Source organism: Geospiza fortis, unplaced genomic scaffold (genome assembly GCF_000277835.1).
Source record: "Geospiza fortis unplaced genomic scaffold, GeoFor_1.0 scaffold131, whole genome shotgun sequence".
Classification (NCBI taxonomy): Eukaryota; Metazoa; Chordata; class Aves; order Passeriformes; family Thraupidae; genus Geospiza; species Geospiza fortis.
In genome coordinates, this window is record NW_005054391.1 from 178,246 (window position 1) to 204,574 (window position 26,329).

The 26,329-nt window shown below is 37.4% G+C and overlaps 1 protein-coding gene across 2 annotated transcripts in view; it reads right to left on the reverse strand.

Annotated features, from left to right (window-relative positions):
• Window positions 1-26,329, reverse strand: part of CMSS1 (cms1 ribosomal small subunit homolog) — a 223,505-nt gene that overhangs the window by 158,996 nt on the left and 38,180 nt on the right. The window contains exon 1 of one of the 2 annotated variants that reach the window (XM_031060799.1): window positions 21,981-22,073. The exons of the other annotated variant lie outside the window; for it this stretch is intronic. Coding sequence (XP_030916659.1) covers window positions 21,981-22,008 — 28 coding nt within the window. The 5' untranslated portion in view covers window positions 22,009-22,073. Of the gene's footprint in view, window positions 1-21,980; window positions 22,074-26,329 lie in introns of those variants that run through there. 2 annotated transcript variants of the gene reach the window in all.

The window sequence follows — 26,329 nt, forward strand, 5'->3', positions numbered from 1 at the left end:
GTGGGGCTGTGAGAGAGGGAGAAACTGGCACAGGATTTTGTAACTGTAACTTTGAAAAGCAAACACACAACATCAGACAGACAGAAAAATCCCTAAATCGTTCTCCAAGATAGAAGACTCGATAATCTCATAATTTTCCCAAAAAAGCCATTGCTATGGGAAAAGATGTACTCCTGTTTGAATGTGGAGGAGGAGAAATCTCAATGAAGTTAAGATCTTTCTCGTGGCAGAAAAATTTAAGCAACTTACATGTGCTATAATTAGTTTCATATCTTAAAAACAGGCAGGAGAAAATGGCCATGAGAACTCAGAATGCAGGTCACACATCAGTTACCAAGACTTGTGATCTAAACTCAACCAAGTTTCCCATGGCATGCTGTGAGCTTCAATGCATTTATGCTGAGCTAAAGAACATCTGAGTATTAGACACACACATATGAGAGAACCATGCATGGCAGACTGCAGCAATTTAAGGAAAATGTCTCAGCCTCAGTTTCTGTGCTAAGACAGTAATTTTAAAAAGAATAAATAAAAAGATCAGAAGCACTAAATCTGCTAAGAACAGAGATTACTTGAAAAAATTGCTAAAAATAAACACCAAAATCTTGTCCCATGGCAATTTTGATTTTCGTGTACATACATAATTTTGCTTCTTGAGCCTGAAATGCACATTTTAGAGCCTTTCAGAAAAACATCACACACTGGGACGAGGTAACACAACCTATTTAGAATCTGAAGATCAAGAGTGTGAACACAATGAAAAACTATGTTCAATATTTTTATCTTTCTACTAAGAAGATTGGAAAAAAGCCACAGAAATTATCTAAAAGTTTGGGAAGGACATGGTCTTTAAGATTTGTGATTCAGACTTGTGTATGTTTCAGTGTTTGTAATGGTGAGGCACAGGTCAGGTGGATGGCTCAGAGCAGCAAATGGGAGTAGATACAAGAAAACCTACAGGACCATGTTGTCTCTCCCTTGCAACAGAGAGTTGTTCTCCAAAAGCAGTGTCAACAATTTTACTTCTCATTTCAGATGCCCAAAATACAGAAAAGTCCTCATCTCCCTAGAAAAGTTCTATAAAAGTTGCATTGTCATAAACAAAATTATACTTTTCTATTCATTCAATAATTCATTCCCTTTAACAGCTCAGTACGGTACTTCCTCTACTGTAAGATGCCAGATACTTGGCTAAGACTGAAAAAGAACCCTAAGGCACCCATTTTGGTAACAGAGAGATCCACAGCAGATAGAACTGTAGGAGGAGAGTTGGAGTAGGCTGCAGTAAGGACTGCTGCTTCAGGATGATTCCAAATGGAGAACTGCCTACTCCCCTTCTGTGGTAGGTCTCAGCTGCACATCCCTTGGGATAAAATCTGACCCAATGGCCCTTGTGAGGTGCAACTTGAAGGAACTCCAAAGACTGTGCAGGAAGAGAATTAACCAGTCCCTTCATGCTCCCACAGAAAAGTTTATGATGGGAAACATGGCTGGTAAAAACTGAAGCTTGTACAAACATTCTGACAAGGGAAGGCTCCAGCACTAGACTCTTGAACTATAACTTGATCATCAACAGCAGCAGCAAGCAGATAAAAAAACCAAACCCAACAGTCATGATGACTACTGAGAGATGTTATGGGAAGTATTCTGCCATAGAAAACTTTTATTCCTCTCCCCTCCCCAAAATAGGAGATTAAAAATCCAAAAGGGACAACACTGAAATTACTCAGTTACCTGATTTATGTCTGCCAGATTTGGCCTAGCGACAGTTACCTTCTCCCAGACTCTGCCTTTGTATTGTAGAAGGGAAACTCACTGAATCCAGAAACATGGTTGTTTTCAAATGTGTTCATCAGCTTGATGAGATATATCTTGCACAGGTCTGCTCTCATTCTCTGACCAAGATCCACTGAGCATCCTCAGCAGAGACAGCATCCAGCTTAAGGCACTGCAAAGGCACATCACTAAAGCTGCTCTTTGCCTTGTTTATTTCCTTGCCAATACCTTCCAAGTCACACGTTTTCCTTGAAATTACATGAGCTGATTAAAAACCTGCAATTTAAAATAGAGCTCTTCATTTTTAAAAGCAGTCAAGGTCTTTGGCTTTTATATGCTACAGGGAAATTCCTTAGTCTCTGCACTTTGATTCACAGCATCTTCAAGTCACTAGGGAAAGACACATGCCCCACAAACATTATCAGGTACTAATAGGTACTAAACCCTGTTTTTCTTGAACTACTCTTCCATCTCAGTAAACTGCAATGTTTACCATCTCACCTGCATTTCCTTACTCATGATGATAACCTCCTTCCTCCTCCTTTGTCTGAATAAAACCAGAGAACCTTGTGGAAAAGGAACTAAAACCCAGCAGAAATGGAGACCATGCACCCTCCTCTCCCTTCATTCTGATTTGTCTGCTAAAAATGTCAGGGTTATCAGGAAATTCTGAGCACTGTAAACTTTATTCTGATGTATAAATTTACTACTATTAAAAAGACTTTTAGGAATGTTCAAATCCTACAATTTGCGTTTAAGTCATCAGGAAATTGGGACATAATTTATTAAATGTTTAGACAAGATTTCACGTTTCTCATTTCAAAATTTCATCTTGCATCCAACTGAGGAACTGAGAAGCAAGACCCACTCCCTGAAATCCTAAATTTCTCCTTTTTTTTCAACAGTCTTGCCAGTCAAACTCTGGATGTCTTTGTGTTCTGTCAGACAGGAGAATGAGTCAGTCTGTCCCTAACTGGCTTTCTAAAAAGGAAATTGAGAAGTTTGACGACATATTTGGACAAACACACTCACTGGATAAAGTTACTTAACATTTTATATCTCTAAGTTTGCTCTAAACCTCCAAAATCCTTATAGGCTAGATTTAAGTATAGCCAATAAAAACTATAGGTTACAAATAAAATTAATGAAAACCACTCTATTAAAACTCCAAGGACCTTGTAAACATGCTCGTCAAATCTTATCAAAGCTTCACCACTGTAATACAGCACCACACCCATAAATCCATGTTTTTAATTGCTATCCATCCCCACCTGTTATTGAAATATCACCCCAATATAGATTGCCTTTGGTTCAGAATCCAGATTTCTCATGGTCTCTGAACACAATGTAGCAGCCAACACTAGCTCTGAATGAAGAAGCAGTGAGTGAAGTCTGAGTTTACACAGTTCAATTCTCCTGAAAAGACAATGAAAACTGCTGCGATCATCTGTATGTGCTTTAGGTCTCCCTGAGTGTAGCGTTTGGCCTAGAAATAAAGGATATTTGAAATATACAGAACTGAACCTACAGAAGGGCACAAATGCTGAGTTGATTTAGCTTCCTAAGCCCTCAGTTTACCAAAGGCTAAGGAGGTTTGTAATATCACTTTGGAATGCATAATTTCTTGCAATAGCAAATATCCAACAGCATGGTGTGTAACTCAATAATTTTATCAAAGGAATATATCTTACATATTCAACATCCTGATCTCTGTGAATTCCCATCTTCTTTAGCTCTGTATTAACTTCAGATGCCAAGAAAGAAAAGCAGGCATTCCAATACAAAGAAAGAAAAGAAGGCATTCCAAAGAGAGCTCTTTACTAGTTGCACAACATAAAACATTATTTTACATGAACCAGCCTGTTTTCCACATATGCTTATAAGGATTATCAAATTTTAAGATTAGTTTGGTCTAAATTTCTTATCTGCAACCAATCTTAAAATTCAGCCAATTCCATATAACATCAGATTTCACTGCCAGCATTTCATTAAAGTCTGTTGTTTAATGGTCACACATGCAAAGATCTGAGTCTCAGAAGAGTACATACAATCTTGCCCTTGTGTATTCTGATTACTAAATGCAAAGACAGGTGGTTTTATGATACACAGCAGATATCCACAGAATTTCTTGGAGAAAAGGAAGAAGGAGTTATTAATGATAAAATAACAACATATAAAAGAATTTTCGACATGCTTGGAGAAAAAAAAATAGCTTTTTAGCCACCTGATAACAGGACTGTCTCCATGGCTACATCTTTGAAATAGCTCTAGTACCAAAGCACAGGTTCTGGCATTACAGTCATATTTCATAAATAAGCTGAGAAAATGATGTAGAAAGAAAGAATTCAGTTTTATTTGACTGTGGAAGACTTTTGGAATAGGATGCACAAGTTTACCTAAAAAAAACCCAGAAACAGGCTACTGGTATTTAAGCTTAAAATTAAGATGAAGACTATTTAAACTTAACAGAAAGTTGGCAGATGCAAGCACAGCTCAGGATGACACACCAATTAGAGATGCAATCATTAAAACTCTGTATTCTTGGAAATAAAGCATTTAAGTAGCTAATGAAGTTTGACAGGAAATAGCAAAGCTCTGTCTAACCAAAGAGCATTTCAAACAAGCAGAATTTAAAAAAAACCCTACAAACCAAACAGTCAAAAAACAAGGGTGCAAGGGCTCCCATGCAATTTCAAAAATCCAAATTAGTCTGTCCAGTTGTAAATGTGGCCTTGGATAGAATGTGATTTTATACTTCTACACTATGTGAGAAGAACATCAAGAGAAATATGATTAGACTATTGATAAGTATTTAAATCAAAATTAGAGAACAGATTATGCTGACGTAGGAGCTGTACAGCTGCAACAAAAAAAGGAAAGCAGGAAAGTGGAGCTGAACAAGAGAAATATATTTATCTGTTTATATATGTACTTCAACTCTGAGAAGGTCTGGATATGCTTTTACACAGTTAATCATATAAATGCCTGACTACTGATCACCAATCCAAAACAATGATGAGGGCTGAAATCAGAATCTGGAGACCTTTCTCCTCTCAGCAATGAAGTATAAAATTAATTTGGTTCATTTGCCGCAATCTCTTTTATATTTGTATTGACTGACTACCAATATTGGATTCCAATGTTTTGGAAGTCAGGGAGGTTTCTACATTAGACTGTTTCTGGAGAAAGAGTCTGTGAAGCCAAACTGGTAGTAGGAAAAGCTTTAAATCAAACCTGTACAACACAAAGCAGCAAGTTTACTTGCACTTCACCAGGACTAAATGGTATTGAAGTATTCTAAAAGAACTTGCATGAAAAACAGATGAACTATTAGCTGATGGGTTCTTAAAGCTGACAGGGAAATGGACAGCACTAGTTTTTAACAAGAAAAGACACTATAGGGAAGAGAACTGGCATGCATCTGATGAACACAAAAATCTCCAGCCATTTGAGGGAAAAGCAGAACGATGTGGCAAGTCTGCTCTCCTTCCCCACCTGTCCTCAAGTAATGCTTTGCTGTTCTATCCTGTTAATCCTGGTATCTGAACTGAAGCAAGACTAACTGGGCTTCGAGCAGCTCATTTACCCCTCTTCCAGTATGGATATGTTTCTCTTTAACGTGCATAAAAAGCCCTTGAGGATTTGACTATTTACAAACAATTGTTTGAAACAGATATTTACAAAGGCCAATTTTAATCGAGTCTCTTAGCCTGTGCACCTATCCATCGTCATCCCATTTTTTCATCGATAAGCTATGTTCAACTAAAATGCAAGAAAGAATCTTCTGAATTACTAAATTTCTCCTGGGCTCTTGAAAACAGGTTATCTTTTAGTGCCCAGGATATTAAGCAAGAGTGCAGTTTGACCTTGATAAGAATATGCTACAGAAAACCTCTGTGTTCCTCCCAACAGTGTGGGAAACCTGGTAGCTTGCAAATTATTGGACAAGAAAACAAATCCAGTCATGAAACATACTTCCATAACTAATTTAGTTTCAGTATACAAAAAGCCAGCTTTTTTCTACAACAAATAAAACTGTTTTTACAAAAAGCTACCTATCCTTATTGCACCCAAATGTGGAAGCAATATCAGAAGTTTGATTTGCCATTGCAAAAGCTGGATATTTGGATAGCTGTAGAATATCACAACCTTCACTTTTTCCTTCTTTTCTTTCTAAAAAATCCAAGAATGAGATCATGGGAACCCATGCACAAGTCTCTTGAAAATATCTATAATGAAATATTTAGTCAAACGTGTAAGAAATAAGTACTAGCACGTGGCGTCATAGTTTGAAAAGAGTTCAGGCATGCAGCCTTCATCCTCCTGGAGAGCCACAGCCAGACTTCCCAATGAAATAAGGCATGCAGCAGTTCATAAAAATAATAGGGAGAAGAATAAAGATGATGAGCTCAAGGGAACAGTTAGGCTTTTAAAAATTATTCCAAATAAAGCAGAGCTCTCCTGCCTCCAAGAAGAAAGGGAGAGGCTGTTTGTTTTTAAAAGAAAAATACTAAAAATATCTTCAATTACATTTTTCTCAAAAAATGCTGGAGAGAACATATCACAAGCCCTCTTCAAATGAATGCACACAAATAAAAGAGCAATTAGACAAAATGTATATGATGGATATTTAAGACATTGAAATATCCTCAAGAATTAGGACAGAGGAATACTTGGATCCCAACACAAGACGACACTAAGACCAGGAATGCAGAAAAAATCCATCCTGAACCATTTGAACATCATTCCACTTCCCTGTAGCATCCAAACATCCACCTTAATTATTTAAGAAACTTCTCATGTTATTTTGTTTGTTCAGCTGTTATAATTGCAGTGGGAAAGAAAAAGCTGGTGATTTGCTGTATAACACTCAAAAAGTCCTTCCTTATTTCTCACAAATTCCTCACTTTCCTGCATAAAATGGAATGATGATGCTTTAAGTCATAACAGGTGCCCAGCCTTACTCACTGTCATTGCATTCAGAACAAACACATAAAGACAAGAGTACAAACAACAAGATGCTAGAGGAGTTTGTGAATGCTTCATAAGGTATATACTAAGCAGATATTCATATGCAAGTTTTGTGCATTGGTTTCTTCTTTTTTTATGTATGTGTGTTCTATTTGATCCATCTGTTCTCAGACACTTCAGTTCTTAGTATTAAAATCATTCAATTCAATTTCCTTTTCTGTTCTTGTCATTAGCTCTATAAAGAGTACGAATTTTTGTTATCATTGTGGCAAAACATGTAGTTTTGGTTGCAGCTCAAAAAAAATCCCAACTTTCTCTTCCTATTCAGATTATGTTACTGTTTCTCCATTCTTACATGAGATGATCTTATGTCAGGTATATCACAGTATCTCCCAGTAAGCCTAACATGGGGCAAGCTCTGTCCTCCTACTGCTCATGTCCCCTCTCTGCTCCTGAGCGTAGCTGTAAATTATGTTCAGAAACAAAAAATGAACTTTGTTCCATGTTTGGCATTAAAGGCAGGATTCAGCCTATAGATCTAAAGTGAGGAACTCTGTTCAGATGCCTACACTTTAGGGCTGGTGCCAAGATCCCCGTGTTGTCCATGGAAATACAGCTCCACTCAAGTGACTAAAGACAGGCATCTTTACACACACTAAAATCCCACTCCATAAGTGATGGCTTGTAGATAATGTAGCTGGGTCACTACTCCTTTCCATAACCTCTCTTTGATGAAGCAATTTGCAGGATGAATCTGTCCTGGGCTCTTTATTTACACCACAGTAACTTGCAGCACAGTTTCTTGTACGTTTCCCTCATGTGCAGGTATTAACCAGTGGCTCTGATCCAGTTTATCTGTTTCACATCTACAGCATCTGCCCATTCAGATTCCTTACCGTTCTACTTCTGCCTGCACATTTAGACTTCACCTTTCAGTTTTAAGGAAACACCCTCTTGAAAGAAAACAAATTCATCAAACTGGGGGAAAAAAAGGCAAACAGCAAAATCACAGAAATACCTGAAAATTCTACATTTCATAGAAGTGTACTAAATTGCATTTTGCATTCTGAGTTTGGACCAAGTGGAATGTCATAAGCAGATATGCCATGTATGGTGAAATTTGTGTCAGTCCTCACTAGGACATGCTTGGTAGTAAAAAATAAAACAGGAAATTGGTGGCAATGTCACATGGTTAAAAAAAGAAGAAATGTGAGAAAGAAAAACGTTCTTTGATTACTGATGTCTTTTCTCATTACTTATGTAGAGATATCCCTATTTATCAGCAAAGGAAGGAAAAATATATAAAGACATTTTCATGGGAAGGGGAAAAAATACAACCCCTATTTGATTCTTAACTGTTTGGCTAAGTTTACAGTTACAAAATATGTTTACATTAAGAACCTGAGGTTTGTTTGAATGTTTACTTTATAAAAGTTCTAAGTTGAGAAGCTTGCAGAGTGAAGTGCATGATACTGTCAGTGTAAATTACAGGTTTTGTTTGCCACAGCCCGGTGCAATGAGCAGCTGGCCAAGAGCCAAACAAAAGGGCATAATTTAAAACACTCAATCAGTTATATTCTGAGACATTTTGTTTAATGTTTAATAAGCCCTCCAGGGATGGAGAAATTACTAAAGCACGTTGTCCTGACATGAGCTAAAATGGGCCTCTCTTGTCACCACATTTCTGGGAATTTGACATTAATGCAGTAGATGAATCTAAGTCCATATATACACACACATGCACATACATATATACGCACTCATTTTTGCACATATGTATATTAGGATACATTTTATTATACAGATTTGCACATCTGATGTTCTTTATTGCTTTTCACCTTTCAAATGAGACATCCACAGCCAGTGAAATTTCCATACCTATTTATATATTCACTCATCTACTCTCTCTGTACAATTTCTTGTTTTATATGTTAAGAGAGAACACAATCAAATGCATCACACACATATCATTATGAATGGAGAGTGAAGGCTCTTCAGGAACTTTTCTCTACTTTACCTTGCATTACGGAAAAAGAAAGCCTCTATTAATATAAAAACAAGGTAACTCCAAAACTGAAAGTACATCAAAAAGCTTGTTTCTTTTATTGATAAAGAGATTGTGACGCTTCAACCAGAAATTTCTAAGCCCAGAAGTTTAGAAAATTCTACTGAGCCTTTAGATGCAAAATAAAGGCACTGAAATGGTTGACTTTTGTTTCTGAGGATTCAGCACCATGCATGAAAAAGAAGGGAAAAATATTATTTTGAAATCAAATGTATTTCTGATTAGAAATCAAAATGAGACACTGTTATAGAACAAATTATTGTGTCCATGCTTACCCCACAGTTTGCCTCTTACACTTCTGTTAAGCATCCTCTGCTAAGAGTCCTGAAATTATGCTAGAACAGGTGCACTAACATGCTTTACAAATCTTTTTATTCTCTGCTTCCAAGTCACTATGAAAGAGCAATGGCTGTTGTTGGTGCCCTTAAAACACATAATTCAATATGAAAAAACTAAGATATTTTGAATTCCTGGAAGGAAGCAAAGAGAAAGGGGTTTGTAATGCCTATTTCCAGGCAGGGAGGAATCAATCAGAAATGTAAAATTCCTGTTCTAGTGACCACAATCTCAAGTGCATTTAGGTTTCAATTACTGTAATCTATTTACATTGTTGAAATATTTATTTCATTAATATACAGTAAGGTATTTTTGCACACTTTAATTTCTCCACATTAATAAGCTAACATCCTAAGAGTTTACATCTTTTAAAAACATACAAACATTCTGCTTAAAAGGAAATGGTATAAAACAACATCAGAAGACATTCCAGACTTTAAAGCCCAAATATTTACATAGGATCTCTACTCTACTCATGTTGCATCCTTCTCTTAGAATATTTACAAACTTCAAATTATAGTTCGCAATAAACCCCAAAGCATTAGATTTGTTGTCTCTTTAGTTTATTCAGAGAGCTCTCCAGTGTAGGCAATTCCTAATCATCTCTAGGCCAAATTTCATCACAGAAAACATTCTACAACAGCATCAGCACTGCACACTGGATGGGGAAGTAAACAACAATACTGATCCCCAAGACCCATAGAAGAAGCTCATCCCAATACAGTAAATCAACACTGCTTATATCTGAGACTGAAAAAAACAACTCCGATGACACTGGATAAAAGGATTTAAAGAATTTTGAAGCAGTTCAAATCTACTCCTATTAGAAGTTGCAGCTAAGAGAACATCTCATCTTCTCAGCACTAAAAAAAGCAGACTGAGCCCCACTGTGATATCCAAATCTAACTAAATTTGCAACTATACTCAAAACAGGTCATATCCACTGCTGTGCACCAGCACAGGTCAGACACACAGAAGTCAGAGCTACACATCTGCACAAAGCTTTTTTCAAACATCCAAAGCTATACTTTAAGAAGTTAATAGTTCAGTAATAACAAGAATTATTTTTTACAGGGCAATTAATTGCCAATACTGATAAGAGCAGGATCCTAAAGAAGGATTTATCACTTTATTAGGAAAAGACAAGATATTGGTGGATCTTATCTAAAGATAGATGGCATAAAAGCATAGATTTCAACCTTCAGTCAGGGAAGGACGACAGCAGTGGCTGTCTCTCCTCCAGCATTTGCTACATGGTGACTGAAGTAAAATGGAGCAGTAGAACTTCTGTTCAACTCAAGAAAAAGAAAGGGGAAAAGGATTCATTCACTGCTAGCATTTCACAAGAAATAACTATGTGTGCACATGTGTTCCATACCCAGCAAGCAGTCCACATGTCCCTTTGAAATCTGCCCTTCTACCGGATGGCTGCTACTCATGGCACACAGACAGCAACAACCCTGTTGCTTTAAAAAGTTGTACAAACCACTTGGAGTTTCCCACACCATAAAGATGTCACACCTTGAGACCAGAGTTACATGGTGGTGGAGAACAATGACATAAGAACATGCACTGATTCCGTTCTGACACCTGCCAGTGGGTCACAGGGTGTATGTTTTAGCCAATGTACTGAAGCAAAAGCTCTATCTCAATCAAACATGACAAGTCCTCACAGCATTTTTGCTGGTGTGATGGCCAATCCAAGGAAAAACTCAAATCAGCTGCAGTGTTTATAATACAAAATTTATTTCTCTCCTTAACTATTAGTTGCTCAGAAACCAAAACATGAGCAGAGCAGCAGAAGGACAAACCTCTTTAAATGCACTCTTCAAACTGATGCATGATTAGGAGGCAGGGCCTTAGAAAGGATGCATGACCTTGTCCCTTCTGACCTGCATCACTGTAGTCCACACATTTGCAGGATTCTGCTTGCATGGAAGTGATTCCACCAAAGTCAATTTACTAAACTTAAAAGCCAACAATCAAACAAAATAACCCAAAGAAATTACAGAGCAATTGAATGCATTTGCATGTAACTAAAATAAGACGTACAGAAACTATCAAGTAGAAAATACTTAATAATTTTCCTAAAATTGCTTTAAAAATGTCTCCTCTTTCTTCCCAAACAAGCAGTACATTAATGAATTTTGTTGCACAGGTTCCTCTCTCTACATAGTTAGAAATTCTTGTCTTCCTTTTTAACTCCAAAGATTTCTATGAATTTCAGATGCATTTTCCTGGCTTTTTGCTAACATGGGTGACAACCAAAATAACATAAACAGGTTTCCTTTCAAAACATTTTTTAAATTCATTTTGCTGACAGTATTTGTGATGTCATTTACTCTGGTAGAGATAGTAGCTCAGGTTTCTCAAGTTTTCAGAGTGTTACTTGTTAGAACAGTACTAAATATGGAGGCTGTTTTCATTGTTTTGCTTTTGTTTTTTTTTAAAGCTAGAGCTGGCTTTTTATCTACTTTTACAAGTTTAGGAGCACACTTTCTGAATTTAAATAAGATTGGTAAGGCATCTGCCCTTCCCTCCCCAGAATAAGCTACAATTGCTAGCATAATGCAATCAACTTACCGGTATTTGTAATCTCACATAAGACTTAGCATCTCAAAATTAAACCACTAGATCATAAAATCCCAGAGCCAGAAGAGGTTAGAAAGGAGAATGAACAAAATTAAAACGTCATCTAGTCAACTTTCCTTTTCCATGCAGGGAGTAAGATCCCCATGGAGTAAGGGCCATAACAAGACCAATCAGTTGCCAAGTTACAGTTCTCCAAAGGACTCACACCACTCTTCAGAAAACAGGCCACATTTCTGAAGGCAAATGTGGTGGGAAACATTCTCCCAGGGTTTTGATAAATCATTTTTCAATAGAAAGAAAACAGACTGATTTCCTCCTAAGCATTTTTTGAGAATATATTATTTGGATTGTAGAGTTTTCAGCTTCAGGCCAAAAAGCATTCCTAAACACACATTTTACATGTCATCAGAAGATCCACAAGACTAGGTTTGACCCTGACCTTCCAAACAACACTCTCCGTTGAAATGAATTATTCAACTCAGGGCACAAAATTAACCAAGGAAACAGAAAGAACTACCTACATTCTCTCTCCATCACGTACAGTTTGAGATTCTGCATTTTGCTTACAGTTGTGCACAGATGTATGCATGGGGAGAAACCCTTCTCAGAGTAAAGTCAGCAGGTTACCTCAGCATGTACTGCACACTGGAAACACTATTTTGGATGACACCTGTTTCCAGGACAGCTATTCCATTCATTAGGCAGTACATCTTATGTTGCATTAAGCCATAAACATTCTAGCTAACTCATGGTAAAAATTATAAAAAAGGGCACAAAACTGAATATTAAAATAAAGGAGGCTTTCAATTCTTCCTCTTTCAAAATGAGAATATGAATGAAGGTTGGTTTGTCTATTTGCACCCAGGTTTCCCCCTCTATTCCTTGGCTGAGGTTCTGAGCCTCTCCTATCACCTTCCACTCCCTCAGAGAGCAGAGAAATTATGAAGGCACTGTAAGATGAAGACCACGTATAGACAACCTGAATAAATGGAGCATAAATTTTTGTCTTTAAATAAATCAGTCCCTCAGAAGTTAAGTGTACCAATTATGCGGCTAACGTTAGGGCAACAAATTTTTCGTTGCCTTCCTATTGCCATAAGCCTGTCATTTTTTTCCTACATTTTCCACTCACTGTTTCAAACATATGTTGCCACTTATATGCCAAGAAAGGAATCTCTGAATTACCCCCTTCAAGTATGATGGAATGGCAGACTGAATGGAGCCAGAGAGAGCACCATTAGCAGTTGTTCACACTTGTTTTCTCTTAACTTCCTCTTCTCCGAAGTTTATTCTTCCTATGCAAGGGGAAATAGAACTATACAGCCATCTATGACTCATGCTGCAAAATATATAGCTGCAGCCATGTACTGGAGAAGCAATTTTTTACCTTTTTTTTTTAAGGCCACCTTAAAGAAACTTTTTCTCCTTTCAGTTTCCAGATGGAAGATTCCTTTGTGAATCGCTTACCCAAGCATCAACACTGGTGATCCAACAGTCTTTTCATGTGAACTCACTGCTCAGTTTACTGGTTTGCAGTCTCTCTCCCTGCAACTCCTGCTTCCCAGGGTCAGCTTGGTCATACACTTCACAATTCCAGAGTAGTGCACCTCAAATAACATCTATAACACTACACATGCCCATGTTTTTGTTGTCAAGAGAAGACCGTGAAAAGCTAAAATCACACAGATAATTCTTCACAAAGATGGGCAGAAAAAAAGAGTAAAAGATTAATGGAGGGACAAAAATGGATGTATCCACTAAAAGAGAAGTGAGTAGTTACCTTGGTACTATTAAACAGAAGTAATTAGTCCATCCATTATTTTAAACAGGTTTAAAACAACCAAGCATTTCCAAAAGGAGTCACTTGATGACACACAGCACATAAGGAGATATGCTGGCCAGCTTCAAGAGAAGTCTCATTAAAGTAAAACTTCATTATTTTCCTTTCATCAGTGCTCTTGCACTGATTATCAGCATCAGTATGTGACAATACTTGACCTTTTCTTTTTCTGGGTCTGTTCCTCATTTCTTTGGTCAGTTGATTTCAGGAGCTTGGGTTGCTTTTTTCTTATTTGGTTGGGGTTTTTTGATTGTTCATTTGTTTTTAATGTGAAGAGATGCAGACAGAGGTTTCCAAATAAAAAAAAAAAGGAACCAATGTCAGAAAATTACCTAAATTGCATAATCAGAGACTACAGAATTACCTTTTACCTCCACCTAAAGTCTCAAGACCATAATGAAACCAACAGAGATGCACAGCCTGAAACCTGGTATTTTCTTAAGTTTGCAAAGCCACTGTTAGTTACTTACATGGGTTTATGCTAAGAATGGGAACTATCCAGCATGTCTTACTTTTATTTACAGTTTTGTTATTGAGTGACTCTTCTTGGACATGCTAGGTTATTTTATCTGTTTTTTAAGCCTAATTTTCATCCCAGAGTTTGATGTTTACTTCCAAGGTGTCCTATGAAACTGACTGCAATTCATGTAGAATTATGCTTTTCCTTACATTTCTGAGTAGTGTTCAGGACTAATTCACAGAGGCCAAAAAGCACAAAGGTCATGTGGCAACCTCCACTGTCAAAAAGAGAAATTCTACAGACTGATGCTTCCCTACCAAAACCTGGAGGATGTTTGTGGTGGTGTTTTCCTTAACACATCAGTCACATGTATATTTAACTCCCCAAATTAACTAGTAATCCTTTGTCCCAATATCTACTCCACCACTGGTATAAATATCACTGGGAGACTGAAACAAAGATGCCTACATAAATAACTGTCAGGGAGAAAATGTCACACAGGCTCATCCCATCATCCAACCCTTTCCTCTCTATTTTTCTAAACAGAATTGCTAATAAGTAAAAGAAAAGCAAGTTGGTAGGATGTTAAACATCACCTATTGCCCATCCAATGGATAACAGCTGAAACTTGCATTCATCAAAAACTTGCATATTAGCTTTACTAAGTCTGAGTCCTCATCCACACTCTGTCCTGGGTATGCATTTCGAAAAAAACCCATAAAGAATTACACTGTGACTGGACAAAAATACTGGGAAGTTTTAAATTCTGCTGTATATGCCTTGCTTTTCACTTGAGAATCTTCAGTACTTTACACAGCTCTGTCCCAGAGGTTCTTGAAGGATCAAGGAGAGTATTTTGAGACCAACACTTCTAAAATCAGTATCTTGTTTCAAGATTTTTATGGGAGCACTGTCCATCTGAAACTGATGTGAAGAACTAGGGGGATTCTGTGAAATGACCAAATCAAATTTTTTTATTTATAAGGATATATTGGGACAGGCACAAAACACAAAGAACTTTTCAACCAGTTCCCACTCTTCAAGAAATATACCTCAAAAGCAAAGTCAATATTGATGGATTACTCATACTGGAGCCTAATTTAGTTTGGGAACAGCCACAAGAGGGAAGAGAGGAACAAAACCCATGGCCTTGGGTTCAGTCGGCAATTTCCCTGAAAAACACCTTCCAGTCTAAAAGGTACACATACCCAAAGGCTGACTAGCAGTTTTAATTTGAAAGTTCAGTACAATTTTACCCTGAAGCCACATATAAAAACTGCATTAAGACAAGACAGGAAATCACATGTAGATCATCATAACATAAAGCTCAGATTTTTTAATGTAGGCGTTTTGTTTGGTTTTTGCTTTTGTTTTTTTAATGTGGTCTAATTTCCCTCAGAGTAAGAACTTACCTGTTTATTTGATTTGGTTTATGAAATCCAGGTTCATTAAAACTAGACTGAGATCACAAAAAATACCAAGACAATCAATAAAAGACCAAACTTTGGTATCACTTTCATGTAGCTTGAGAATTATAAGCTCTATATTATACCTTTCACAAAAAAAAAGTTCTTATTAAAAACCAGATCAGTTCTGAACTGGACCAATTAAAATCACCAGACACATATTTTGCACATATGGTCCTTAACAAGTGAATAACTCTAAAAAGTACTTAAATTAGCTTAGAAAGACAAATTTAATATTCCATAACAAAAAAAAAATATTTCCAGTATTTTTAAATGGGTCATTTTCCAATAAATTAAAACCACAGACTGGGTGGAAATTGGTCTACCTCCTTTGAATTCATTAACAATAGGAATTATACCACATGAAAGTTCAGCAAATCAGTCTATAAATATATCCATAAAACTCTTCTGATTCTTTCTGTTTGTTTCAATACATTTAAGTGCATTTACAGAAAGATGATGAACTCATTAAACCAATTTAAAATCTTATTTTCTTTAGCTACACCCTTCCCAAGTGAATCTTATCCCCAGGCTATTATTTCACTTCATAGCTGCTGATAGGATGGTTAGGAAATGGTTAAGTCTGTAAGATTATGTCTTCCATATGCAACTACCATTCAGCATCCCACCCTAAGGGTACAATCAACCAATAAAGGCTTTGTTCTGATTATGCATGTATTTGATATCCCACTTGAGAACTCTGTTGGATGTAAAGACAGCTATAGCCTAGTGACTTTGCAAATGAGATGATGTAATATTTCTTTGGAAGTAACAAAACATATGAGCATGCTCACTGTGAACCACAGAATTGAGAAGCCCAAGCACTTTTCAGTCTGAACCACTCAGCTGCTCGAGAGCTGTGTCCCCCCCTTCATGGTTTGCTTGCTCTGTAGCACTTACAAACTTTCTGATACCAAGAACAGAATCACAATTTTCTTCCCAACTAGTCACACAAAAAATCACACAGAACAACCCAACTTCTTTTGAATTTACAGGTTCTCAAAAAATGGAACAAAATTCTCCCACAAATTGCATTTATGAACAAGAAAGAAAAAATGTTTTCTTTAAGAAACTTTATAACATGCATATGCCCAAAAGGCAGCAGCCAAAAGAATACCTAAGAGATCTGTGCAGTTCCTAAGAGAGAAATAACATGTGGAACTCCAGCTTGTACCAATACACCCATAGCTTAAGAGTTGTGAAAGTGTTTAACTTAGGATTTGCATTCAAATGTTGCACATGAACACATTCCTGGTACATTCATTGTTCATCAAAGTGGAAACAGTAATAGCCTGTAAATGTCATAAAACCATGCACACAAACATACACTTTAAAAGGACTGTCACCTGATGGGGTTTTAGATATAGCAGCTTTCATAGTTCAGGTCAATGAAGAAGTGGTTTTTAAAAGAGAAGAAAAGTTTAGTGAAAGTAAAATATTGAAAAATTTACCAGAAAAATGACACAACAAAACAATAAGGTTCTATTCTAAAATCACTGTCACTTAAGAAATTACTATGAGAGAGACAGAACAATGTCAGGGTCAGAAGAATGAAGACATAAAAAAAATCAAATCCAAAGCTCTCCCAGAAAACAAAGTGAACATTTTTCTTCATTATGAAAAATGTGACCATTTTCTCTGTCCTCAGTGCCATGCAACTGAGAGTAACAAGTTGGCCCTATTTGAAACACAAGATTTCTAAGATAATTCCATGCAGAAATGCAATATCCAGGCATTCTCCTTTCTAAACTGAGATTAATGTCAAAGTGAAAAGCATTTGTGATTCTGTGTGGATTACTTCCTGATTCTGGACCTCTTCCCTCTCCCACTGACCTCCCTCTGGGAACAAAAGTGCAATTGATGAGTCTGCCTGCATTCCAGTGCAAATGCTAAAAATACCTCTAATCATTCCTTCCCAGTCACTCCATTGGACACTGGCATCTTCACATGGCCCTCCCTCCACCTTCCAATAATCCACTAATGGATTTTCTTCTTCCAACATGACAAAGACAAACTGGAACCTCACCTGACCAACATTAGCCTCTTCTATTGCTTTTGGCTCCTAGATGCACATAAAAACCAGAGAGATGAACAGAATAGCACAAGAAGAGAAAAAAACTTATTAATATCTGGTGCAGTAAAGAAAAATAAACTCCAAACAAACAACTTCACAAAGTGATTTGGTCTCTCTGTCATACTCCAGCTATGAAAAGAAGCAAATTATTGTACTTGTAAAAAGATTCACAAACATGATTTCCCCATTTCTTTTTGTATTACCTATGTTAATGCTATTCCCTGAAGTCTGTAGGAATTCACTACCAAAGAAGGGCAGCTTGGCTGCTTTTGGTAAGTACCTAAAATAGAGAAAATGCTTCCAAGAAAGCCCAATATCAAAGGAAAAGTAATGAGTTTGACTAAATGACCTAAATTCTATTACATCAATACCTGTGGAACATAGATCAGGACATCATTTAAAGCTAAGGTATCACAAACAGCCTTCAGTCATTCATTCTAAATATTAACAAGCTGAAAGAAATCAAAATCCATTGGGACCATTATTCATTGAAGTTCAGACATACCCAGAACTCCTTTGTGTAAAAGTGCACAAACTTTTCAGAGTGATTCCCAACAGATCTGGAGACACTTCAGAACTCCCTCCAACTCAGGCCCTGCTCTCCACGAGCAAAGCCACAATCAGGGTTTCCACAAGCCCCTGAGCTATGTGTGTTTCTGCTCCAGGGATACCTATGCCCACCACAACTGCTCCAAGAACTGCAACCATCCGTCACACTGACTGCTGAGAAAAATATACTTAGCAAAATTTCTGAGCATGACTTGCTTTGATTTACATACACACAGATAGCTAAAAGTTAAGGCTCCACGTAGGTTCCCAAGCCCCAAGGTCAAAGCAATTTTATAGCTCTCAAAGTGTTTATTCTTGTCAAGCTCTGTATAACCTTATGTCACTCTGGACACATCTTGGGCTTCTAGCAAAATAACTCCTATTTTGGTACTGTTGGATTCATGTATGCTGCTACTCAGCAGCAATATCAAGGACTGATTTGTTTTATGTGAGAATAGCCTCTGCCCATCTACTATGGAAATTTGAAATAAAAACAATTAAAGTCAGAAAAATAAAGTAAAACAGAAAAGAACCAACAAACTTCATGTGCTCCAAACTTAAATCAAACTAAGAGGCCATGCACAACTGGATCTGGATTTAACCAGTACAATATACATTAGGAATTCAAAAATATACTTGCTCTTTTGCAGCTTTCTAGTTCTAGGCCTCTGTCTATTATAAATGGAATTGAGACATTTCTGTATCATTTCAAAAGCTAAACACAAAAAGGCTGCATAAGTACTATCATAAGTACTGCATTAAAATAACTAGAACCACTTTTCTCCTCTGTCCTTGCTACTGGCTAGAGTTATGCACAAATATTTACTTATTATATAGTTCTGTATTTACTGGAGGGGGGTAGGGGGTAAATAACCCGAAGATCTACAAATTTATGGTGCTTAAATCTTTGTTCTGTAGAGTCACCTAAAAGTACTAAAGTCTATGTTCTTCTGTTGAATCCATTAGCTTAATTTTTTCTTGAGTAATAGTACAGTCTGATTATAAGATAAATTATTAGCAGTTATCAAATGTACTATGTGATTTCATAGGAGAATATGCCACTACAGATTTCACTTACAAGAAACTGTATCACTACAAGAATCCAATACATTGCTCTCTTTAATCAATTCTATGCAGTTCATCCTGACTACACTCTTTATAAGTGCAATTTGTATGGACTGTAAGTATCTTTCATCTAATTAATATTAATCTTCGTATTAGAAGCTCCTGAGTTCACTGGCCAGAGCAAATAGAAGACAGAAATTGTGCTCTGTCAAAATTCTTTCAATCAAGTTTCGCAGGGGAAACAATGTTAAAAGGTACAGAAGCTTCTTCCTTACAACTAAAAATAGGTAGCTGAACAAAACAGCTTAAATATAAAGTACTCATCAACTAAAAAAACTCCACAAAATAAAGCAGACTATAAAGCAGTGGGAAAGTTTGCAAGGAAAACTGTTTAAAGACCATAAGATTTTAGGGACTAAAAGAAAATTTTGCCTGTCCTCGAGGTGCTGGAAGAGAATTTCCTTAAACCACTTTTTTTTGTGCTTTAGTTCAGTTTTCAAGCATGAAGCAAGCTGTAGGCTATTCAAGCATTTAGTTCATCTCCTAGAAGACTTTCTTAGTAATGGTCCATCCTGTTGACATAACACCCAGAGACATGAGATCAATAAAAGCATTCCCAGATAATGAGACAACTTCAATATTGCCGAGCTGAAAGTAATGGCTCTTAAGGCTGATACTTCTCATGCCAGCTGCTGTAAAAAAGCCAAATTAATACCCTTTTGTATTTGTTCTCCTTCCTCACTCCAGGGTTTTGTAAAAGTTTTGTTGCAGACTCTGGAGCTGTGGAGTGTCTGAGTCTGCTAAATACATTTCCCTAAGCCCAAGAGACTCCTTGAACAGTACCTGCTGTGGGCAAGACTAACACAAAGAGCTACATGTGACTATACCCTAGGAGGTCAAGAAATTCTGTAAATACTTTTCCAGACCAGAGAACTGAACCGCACAACTAAGTCACATTTCTAAACTATGAATCCATCAGATAGCTCAGCAATTCTGAATCCCAAAGGGATCAAAGTTTTATGAGCTACATTACATCCCTAGGAATCCACAATCTAAAACAGCCTGTATAGGATGCATTTGCCTCTGCGTTATTTCAACACATATTCCTTGAACAGGTACCAAAATCACCAATAACTTGAAGCATTGTGTTTCAACAGGAACTAATGTATAGCTACTGAAATTACAGAGAACAAGAAAAGCCTTTTTGAATGTATTTCTTACCAGGAACCCTAAGGGGGGGTTTATCAAGGCAGAAATCATGTCTCTTATTACATAGATTTTGTAACATTGATGCAACATCTTAAGACCCAAAGAAGGGCCTCTGGGCCCAAGAGCATGTTTGTGTTTTACTCTGCTAATGCAGGCAGCCCAATAAAAAATACTTTCTCTCCTTGCAAATGTTACCTTCCTTAGCATCCATACTCATTCTTCTACAGCCTCACTCTCTTTCAAAAAAACTCTTGAACAGCTCTGTTTTCACAGAGCTGTTAATCAGTAGGAGGCAAGAGAAGCCTGGGTTAGTCAGTAGGAGGCAAGAGAAGCCTGTTCAACAGAATTATAACAATGACATTTAGGCTTCGTGATACATTTTAATTCTGGATTCTCTCTACTTGCCCATCAAAAAAGAAAATAAAGCATAACAGTTTTGTAGTCCACGTTGCATAAAATCAATGGCACCAATGAGCCTTTTTCCAGTTCTGATGCTGCATTTGAGCCCACACTCACCTGGGTGCCTGACAGGCTTGTGCTCCCAAAGTAGCCAATGGCCTCAGGAGGCTCCTGTAAACTGCAAGCCCCAAGAAACACCCTGAATGCCAAATCCCTGCTACCTGTGTACTAGGCTTTGCTCTCCAAGCCATTGGTGGAATGCCTCACCCAGCAACAAGTGCAGGAACAAGAGATGTGAAGGGAAAAGCATAAGGGAAGTCATGGTGCATGATATGGAGAAGCTGAAAGAGCCTGCATTAACTTGATCTACTTTTTCACTTCGTATCATCAAAGCTTTGAAAGAAACATCCTCCACTGGCACCATGTTCAATTCAAGGCAGTGTGAAAAGCTGAGTCAACAAACATGCACGGTTTTTATTCAAACAAGAATTATACTGCTCTGAAAAGGAGTTGATCACTTTGAATAAAATGACGGAACTCACAGCTTAGATTAATACATCAAAAAGACACAGGGATTCATGTGGAGTCAGACTTGAAGGTCAAAATGTTTCAGCCATACCACTTCCCTGAAGCTCTGCAAAAAGAATCTTGCTTTGACTGAATTCAAGGAAATGGATAAAGAAATAAAGAAAAGCAGTAGTGTCATTTTTTCTGCAGTCTAATGACTAAAGACAGACATTTAAAATATGTTCTACTTTCAAGCACGTTTACAGACATGAAACTGAGCATCTTCCAAGGTCCTAAGTCTTCACAGGATTACAACTCACTTTTGCTATTGCATTAATACTGAAATGGCTGTCGTGCCTCCAGAAATAGCCCAACTAGACAGGCATACTCGTGGGTGGGGGTGGGCTGATAAAAAAATCTCAATGCAGAACCCATCACAAACAAAACAAACCTCCAATCCCAAACTTCTTCTTAAAATACACTCTTGCACAGACCTTTCATGAACTAAAGAAAATTATCTCATTTTATCATAGAGAAAGGATTACTTGGCTATATAGTTTCTATAGAGTAGGGGAAGGCATACAAATTAAATTCTATCCATCTTTGTTCATTATAAGTTCCACCATGAAAAAAACTGTCTTCTTTATCAAAATTAAAAGGTAAAAAATTACCTTGGTCCCATATAGAAAATGAAACCATCTCACAAGCAGATATGAAGCACTTGCAAGTTCTCCTTAGAAGCCCTTAATAGTTGAGAAGTGCAGTCATCAACTTCCCCATACAGCACTCAACATAAGGGGATCTAATTATCCTTAATATTTGGCTAGGAATTTTATTTGTATCTGCAAAAAGAAAGAGAGAATAATGGAATCTGTAAACAATAGGAGAGTTTGAAAAAATATTTCTCCCTGCTGCCAAAAAATATTAAAACCACAGAGTAATGGAGATATGAATCTCTTTCCACCCATGGTCCATAGTAAAAGACACATGAATCTGAAGAATGTTATCTTTAGAACTTTCCTCTGCTTCTACCCCTTGCCTTCCACATGCATTTATCAGTTGTCAGTACATTTCAGACTGTAAATAAGCCATAATAACCTCCATATTTCTCTTTGCAATATTCAGAAATTCACTTATATATTAGGATATTAAACTCTAAAACACTTTACAGATGAAATCTAAGAGATCATCAAACATAATGCTAGGAGAAATAATAAAGATAAATTAGAAAAGTTTTGAAGAATGCTAATAATCTAGGAAATAATTAGAGGGAATCTTCCACTGAGTAATGTCCAAACTCCCACAGATTTCAGAGACAAGGCTGAGCACACAGTGGAGAAAAATCCTTGGAGTCACATGAGTTATTAAAACACTAAATATTAGCTCCCACTTATGCAAGGCAATAAAATTCAACTTCTCAATTCTGCGCATGTTTTCAGTTCTCCAGGTATCACATGCAAAACTTATGCAGACCACCTCAAAAAAGGCAAACAGTTCTAAGTAATATAAAATACTAATAAAAGCTTTGACAGTATTTCTACATCAGTAGATGTTTATTTTTGGAATATGAAAGTAATCTAAAGATTTAGACCCCAGAGAGAATTTCAGAAGCCTCAAGCTTCAGCAATATCTACATGAAGTAAATGTGACCAAGAGCCTGATTCAGCCAAACATTTCAATATATCATTAAAATCAGACTTCTGCCGAAGTCTTTCCTTTTTCAACAAAAATACACAGGGCTATGTTTTAAGTGCTTTGTTGAACTGAGGCCCAAGTTCTAATTTCCTTTATTTATCTTAGATACAAAATGGCCAAAGGAAGGGGTCAAATGCTGCAATAGATAGGTTATGGGTTTAAGGACACTGGAACTGCTGCTATGAAACGCCATGGGAAGAAAAAGAGAAGTTTAACGATGGAAGTAATGGGAGGAATTCAGATAGTTTTAGATAAAGTCTAAATAACTGCCTCAAAGTCTTCTAGCTTAATTGTCCTATCTTCTCCCGGACTCATATAATCTTTCATCTTCCCAGCTTCTAATTTTCTAAAGTAAAATCCTGAAAGATTTTGTGGGCACAAAGAACAATACAAAACGATAAGCAGCAACTAGAAAAAAGTCACTGCAAGCAGCTGCAGAGAGCAGCCCTGCATTGACAGGAGATGCACCAATGATTTAATTAGATTTTCTTTTGGTCTCCAATTTCTACAAATCAACAACCTACAAATCAACTTTTGCTGTCACAAAAGTTGCAAAATGCACCAATTCTGTGCAAAACTATGTGTAGTAACTAAGGAAACAGAATTCATTTTCAAGGAGCAACAGAGAATGAGACAGGCATAGCTGCCTGCGCAAAGGCTTTTTTTTTTCCTTTTCAGTGTAGTTCACCAGTGCCAGGATTCCACCTACAGATCCTGAAAGAAACTGTAAAAATGCAGTAAAGGAAGGCTCCCTTTGCAACTCAACTCATTGCCTCAGATAAAAATGAACTCTTCATGTTACAGTAGTCCAGAACTTGGAATTCTTAATAAAATATCCAAGCCCTTAACAGAGCTTGGGTAGCACTGTACAATGTCCTTTAAGTCATAACAATATAAAAGAAGGAAGTCAGGTCATTATACACTCAGCTGATGCTCTTTGATAAAGCTGGTTTGCAGAAGGTCACAGATGTGCGCTTTTGTATTGCAGAGAGGAATTAACTAAGAAACGAGGAGTTTGTATTTTGGCCATCCCCAGATGTAAACACAGACTTATAAACAGAAGGACTTGCATTCTCTCTATTCCCTGTTCCCAGACTACCAATAAACTTATCACCCGCACTATCTGAGCTGTGTTCCTTGGAACTCCAGAATAGAACTAGGTTGTGAGGATGGATTTTTGATTACCAGCTTTTGAGAAGTCCTCTTCTTCAAAGCTGCTTATGGGCTAAAACAACTGTTTCATGTGGTAGAACAAAAATGCAGGCAATTTTCATACAGACTATAGAAACAGGGTGTATGCAGGTGAAGGGAAAGCTGCAAAGAACAAAGCAATTGCAAAGGGAAGGCAAGAAAAAAAACCAAACCCAGGACAGAAACAGTAGTTTTCACCTCCAAGGATTTATATATTTATGTTCACATAGGTACATGTAAAAAAGGATGCATTCACATTTAACTCACATCCTACCTACCCTGCACTGACTTCCCTGACTCCTCCTGCAAATCAGAAGGGGATACAGCAGTACCCCCACAGCCTACTCTTAGACAGCACCTTGCACCTTCAGTTGTGCTGCCATTTTAAACAGTCCCAGCAGAAAGGTTTGTAGCTGAAGATATTTCCCATACCAAGGTCACCTAGATGAGCTTGTATTTCAAATGATCCATACTAGCATAATGCTTTTGATAAAAACTAGACAAACTGTTAGCCTCCAAAGACATTAGCCAAGGAACTGAATAGGCCAATATCAGCTAAAGGACAGGTTATTTTGCTTTTATTTGGATTTGATTATTATCTCTCCCTAGAGCAGAAAATGAAATATTATCCTGATCTGTCCATTGATATATTCAAATAAGATGTTTTCTATCTCCAAAACCATTTGGGAAGGGTTAGTATTAACTAATTTGAAAGTCTTCTGACAAGATATCCAACTCTGAACTTTCTCACAAACTTACAAAGAGGACACAGCAGGATCACCCATGCAAATAAGCAGCAGAGTTCTGAGGAAGTCTTTACTCAGTAACCATGCAAAGGGTTGCTGCAATTTGTCAACTAAAGAATAAGTACCTTTTTCAGGCTACACTCAGGGTAAATACATGCAAGACAGCTAGAAGATGTCTGTCTTGTTAACAAAATGCAAACATCTTAATCACCGTTTGTCTTCATACCAACAGACAACACCCCCAAATAAGTAACTTGCCTTATTGTTAGCATTATGTTCAATATGACAAAACACACTAAAGGCAGGCAGAGAAGGGCTTAAGCTACAGAGATGAAGACTAATATGCTGCAAAGAAATTAATTGTGGATGTACCTACTATTTCAATAGTGTAGAAAGCCTTTCAATGGTCTGATTTACCCACCAACATAAAAGGAGTTTGTTTCACTGACTCCTGTTATCCCTTAGTGGATTTTCGGTGACAAATTTTGTACCTATTTCCAGTATTTCTTCCTTCTGTCATCAGTGTTGATTTGGGGTGTACACTAAAGTGCAGGGAATACAAGAGATACATTTTAAGTTCTTCAATCTAAATCCTATTTTTTGGCTTTCTGCCTATTTCCTAAATATTAAAACAAACAACTCATTTCTTCAAGACCTTCTTACTAAAAATAGTTGGTTGGACTGCTTAATTGTGTTAGCTGAAACACAAACATACGAAAAAGGAAAGGGTTTGTAGAAAAACATTGAAGAGAAAAAAAAATCAGATTTCATCTGGCCTTCCCATCATCACTTAAGAGAATTGTTTTGTAGTTACATCATCAGGAAATAAAATACTATCCTCCAAGGACCCCGACTCTTTACAGAAGGAAAAAAAAAAAAAGGAAGGCTCAAAGTTCATATCCCCCCTCAGAGGAGTTCAGCTAAAGTTGCATTTTTTGTCATAATAAAATTAAAAGAAAAAAACCCAAACCAACAGAAAAAGCTCCCTTAGAGCAACTAATTAAACAAGATGACTTGGAATTTAGATTTTCTGTTTTCGAACTCTAGGCTGTGGGACTAAGTGGAAAACATTGTACCTAATCAGTAACAACTTAAAACGACTTTATTATCAGTGCTAGAGAGGAACTGCCCTAACCCAAACCTTCCGCACATTCTTCTCGGCCCTGAGCTGGAGGACAAACGCAATGGTTCACACAGCGCGGGGCTCGGCCGGAGCCAGCGCCCGCTGCCGAGCTGCCCAGGGCCGAGCCCGGCTGCCCAGAGGTGGCCAGGCCAAGCTGCCCAGGCTGAGTTGCCCACAGGTGGCCAGGCCCCGCTGCCCAGAGGTGGCAGAGTTGCCCAGAGGTGACTGAGCCCAGCTGCCCGGGGCTGGCCGGGCAGAGCTGCCC